The sequence below is a fragment of the Salmo salar genome, chromosome ssa01, assembly GCF_905237065.1.
Source record: "Salmo salar chromosome ssa01, Ssal_v3.1, whole genome shotgun sequence".
NCBI lineage: Eukaryota > Metazoa > Chordata > Actinopteri > Salmoniformes > Salmonidae > Salmo > Salmo salar.
The window spans coordinates 23,024,205-23,028,246 of NC_059442.1; the positions used below are offsets into that span (position 1 = coordinate 23,024,205).

The 4,042-nt window shown below is 43.4% G+C and overlaps 1 protein-coding gene across 1 annotated transcript; it reads right to left on the reverse strand.

Annotated features, from left to right (window-relative positions):
• Positions 1–228: 228 nt before the first annotated feature.
• On the reverse strand, positions 229–2,765 carry LOC106578112 (insulinoma-associated protein 1a). Its single transcript, XM_014156748.2, has one exon. The coding sequence runs from the start codon at positions 2,572–2,574 to the stop codon at positions 1,153–1,155; it is 1,422 nt and encodes a 473-aa protein (XP_014012223.1). The 5' UTR covers positions 2,575–2,765; the 3' UTR covers positions 229–1,152.
• Positions 2,766–4,042: the final 1,277 nt, after the last annotated feature.

The following is a 4,042-nucleotide window of genomic DNA, read 5'->3' on the forward strand; positions in this document are numbered from 1 at the left end:
GTCCATTATATTTAATTGACATGTTTCAAAATGTCATTGTTTTGTTTTGTAAAGATCAGAAAATGATTTCAGACAAGTTTAATTGATACTTCCGTATAGCCTGGCACTTTATTTTCTTGTTGTAGGTATATCACTGGAAGTCAGGGCTGGCAAACATGGGTGATGTAGGCTTGGTATTTTTCAGACAGTTAATGTCAATGTCAAACTAGAGCTAAATAAATGGTTTCATTTTGAAAATATCGTTTTTATTTCGATGGATAAATGGAGACAACAGTGTACACATACAATCAAAGCGCTATAAAAGCCAACATTTAAGAAAATAACCTGTTCATAGAAAAAGATTGCATCTAAGGTAAGAGCTTTACGTTTTACAAGAGCTGTGGAGATTGAAGATTTAGACCGGTCCACGACAATTATCACAACTCATCATTTTGACATAACATTTGGCTACAACATGTGAACTGCCAGAATGACACAGAATAATCACACAACAATACATTACATAAGATAATTGCAAATAGAATAAATAAATAAATACATAAATACAATTATTATGATTAAACAATATTGCAACAATGAATAATAAAATATGTGCCGCATTCTAAATGAAAACATTCATTATTATGTAGACTTTTTAAGGCAGTTATATAGCAGAGTTTTGATGTGCTTATATTCTAAAGGCATTTGTGGTTCTACTAAAGGGAAAGGTTTCGATAGTTTTAGGTTTTTAAGACAAAGTTGATAAGTCTGTCCTGTAATTCATAAGTTAACATAAAGTTTAATGATATACAGAAATTCACAGTGGGTGAATTAAAAGGCTTTTATGAGAGAAAATACCCATATCAAATGAAACAGTTCTTAGGTCTAGAAGCTATTACTTGAGCACGTCTGCAGCTGTCCTAGAAAAATACATTTAACAGTCAAACTAACGCTTTGTTTTTTTTTCGATAAACTAATTTGAGAAAAATCTCAAAATATATGCCTATTTTTTTATTCAAGGAATGGATAAGCATTCAACAACCAGCTGATTGGCATTGATAGAATACCTCTCATCGAACACACAAATCTAAACATTAAGTTGCCCTGTCTTTCAGTAGTCTAGGCAAATAACTTTTTTCAACGCTCCGGTCCAAGGCACGCGTTTTCTTGTGTTCAGCAAGCCGGGCGCACGGGCATTTGAAGCAGGATCACCTGCCTATTTTCCGACGGATGGCATTTGTTGATGTGCCTCGTGAGTCCGGGTGAGCTGTAGAAAGTGGCAGGGCAATACTTGCAGGGATACACCTGGGAGCAGTGCATGAGACGCAGGTGTCTCTCCTGGCTGGCCCTGTTGGGGAAATTCTCCCCGCAAACGGGGCAGAGAAGGCAGTCCACGGGGCTCAGATTCAGGGGACTTTGGTTTGGGTTTTCCTCTGAGAATGAGGTGGACACTGGCACCTGCTCTTCCACTCTGTCGCTGTTTTGAAACGCGTGGTCCTCGAACATTTTATTCTGCAAGGCTTGGTGTCCCAGAATGTGTTTTCTTAGGTATGCTTGACGCTTAAATCTTTTCCCACAATATTGGCAGTCGTATAAACCATCTTCCGAGCCCGATTCAGACACACCTGGGCTTGGGGTGTCTCTGTCACTCAGTAGCTCGGCTCTTGAGTCTTTGGCTTCCTCCGGGATGGACTTGACAGCGGGGTGCATTTTGGCCATTTCAGATTTGATTCTCTGGGTAGATGGTATCCCTTCTGCGCTCTGCGCTCTCGGTTTGTGCCAGCGCCGGTGAGAGGCGAGGTTAGCCGGGCAGCTGAACATCTTATCACACTCAGGACACCTGTACTCAACTCTCACTATCCTAGAGCACTTGTGCTGGGCTAAAGAAAATGTGTCCGCGTAAGCTTCCTTACACAATTGGCAGACAAACTCTCCTAAAGGCTTCCCGCCTGCCGATGTCTGCGTTCTGGGTTTAAAGTCGACAGGAGCCTCTTTGATTTTAAGGCCAAGTACCGGAGACGTTGTCATTTCGTCTTCAAAATGCAGTTTTCTGATGGCTTTGGGTTTCTTGGATGCAGGTTTGCTCTTGCGCGCAGTGTCGGATGCGGGCCTCTTGGTACCGCCCCTGATGACTGTAGCCGGGATGCTGCTGGTGATGCCGCTGCGGTTGCTATTGCTGGTGCCTATTTTCAAATCCACCGGGGCGAACAGGAGATGATCAAAGCTGCTGATGGAGGCAGATGTCGGGAATGACTCGGCAGAAATTGGCGAGCCTAGATTAAAACTTCTCCCGTAATATATTCTCTCATGGTCCTTGCTGATGGGCCGGGTGGGGCTGTAGAGGGCTTGGTACATCGCCTCGGGGTTGCCAAACTGAACCGCTTCAGCATCCAGCCTGGTGATCGGGGCGTCTGCTGCGATGTCCGGCGATGGGGCTGCACGGTCCAGACAGAACGCAACAGAGACAGGCGGAGATGAGTCCACCTGACTCTGAAAGTCTGGGGTGTGATGCTCCTGCTCATACTCATCGGTACGAGTCCTGTAGGAAACATGCGCTGATTTCTTGTTTCTTTTTACCAGGAATCCTTTGGGCATCTTTGCGAATGACAGAAAAGCACTTTGGAGAGGTGGGCGAAGTCTCGGATGATATCCAGGTTTGTGAAATTACAGTCACACCGGGAGCCTCGGTTGCTAATTTATATTTTCGCTAAGCTATTGATCTCTGTGTTGCTGAAATGTTTTCGTCTCTAAGGCATAGCTGCACTCTTTTTATGCCGGAATAATGCTATTGTTCTCGCCCCTTGTTGCCGCATCCTCAACCAATCAGACGAAACGAAAATCCCAGTGGATTTGGATGTGGGAGTGGGAGGGTTCAAAGCTTGGGTTTGGTGGATTTCGTTGGAGGATGTGCAGATAGTTTAGCAGATGTAGTTGCGGTTTATTACGTTAATGTGGGCGCTCGGTCCCTCCCCAAGAGAGGCACACGCCGGGCCCTCCTCTTTTTAAGGTCTGATGGTTCTCTATACAAATGCACACGTGCCACGGCTTTGTGGTTCTCCTTTGGGGGCCACTGAGCTGCCAAAAGGAAATGTCCGTCACTAACACAATCATCAGAGTTTACAATTAGGATGGGGACTGAAGAGGGGTGGGGGGTCTGGTTGAGAAGGCAAGAAATAAGTTGCAAGGTGTTATTTGCATTTATAGAATAAAAGGCTAAAACATGAACATCTAAAACGTGGGTAAATTATGTCAGTGTCAATAGTAAAGCAATGGGATACACATGTTGTTGTATTGTGGCTTAAGCGGACCTTCCCCCAGCCAAAAGCAAGCTTTACTCACTAACCTCCAAGGGACAACATATGTGCCAACTGTGTGTGACATTGGCATTGCCTATGGATATTTGATAAGAGAGTTAGTATTTTACACAAATAAGGCAAGACTTCTTAAATAAACATTACTTGGTACGAATGTTTTTATTTGGGCACGCGTCTGTCTCGGCAGTTTAACTAGAGTTATAAATCAGACATCTCACTGCATACATAAGTAATAAGAAGGGCCTCTGGTCTTGGTACATAATAGCCACGTCTGCCCACGCTGCATATGCAGTTTTCGTTTGAAAGGCAATTTGACCTGTGAAATAGGACTCACGGCCAATCTGGCCCAGGGATAGGCGCGTGCTGTGTGTAATCAGCGCTCCAGACAAAGAGGGCCGCAGCCCGAATGTCAGCCCGCGCGCACCCAGCGCTTCTCGGGTTATTACATCTGCATCCCTTTTCCAGAACACCTCTCATGTCCATGTATGGCATGTGATATGGACGTCATGTGCAACAATATAAAAATAAAAATAATGTCTCTAAAAATCACTGTTTGCAAACTGTTTTTGCTTGATATTGTCCCATTCTTGTTGAAATCACTTGAAACATCATTTTCCCAGTATTCTTCATTTTGTGAAATATCAGTTGACTTTAAAACGTTTATTCTAAACTTTAGGCTACATTTGGAATAAATGATTGTCTCTTGTCTCCTGTCTTTAAATCAAGATTGATTAAATGGATTTAATTAA

What these genes read in the sequence shown, in the direction of transcription:
- LOC106578112 (XM_014156748.2), bottom strand. Translation starts at nt 2,574, where the DNA reads ATGCCCAAAGGATTCCTGGTAAAAAGAAACAAGAAATCAGCGCATGTT.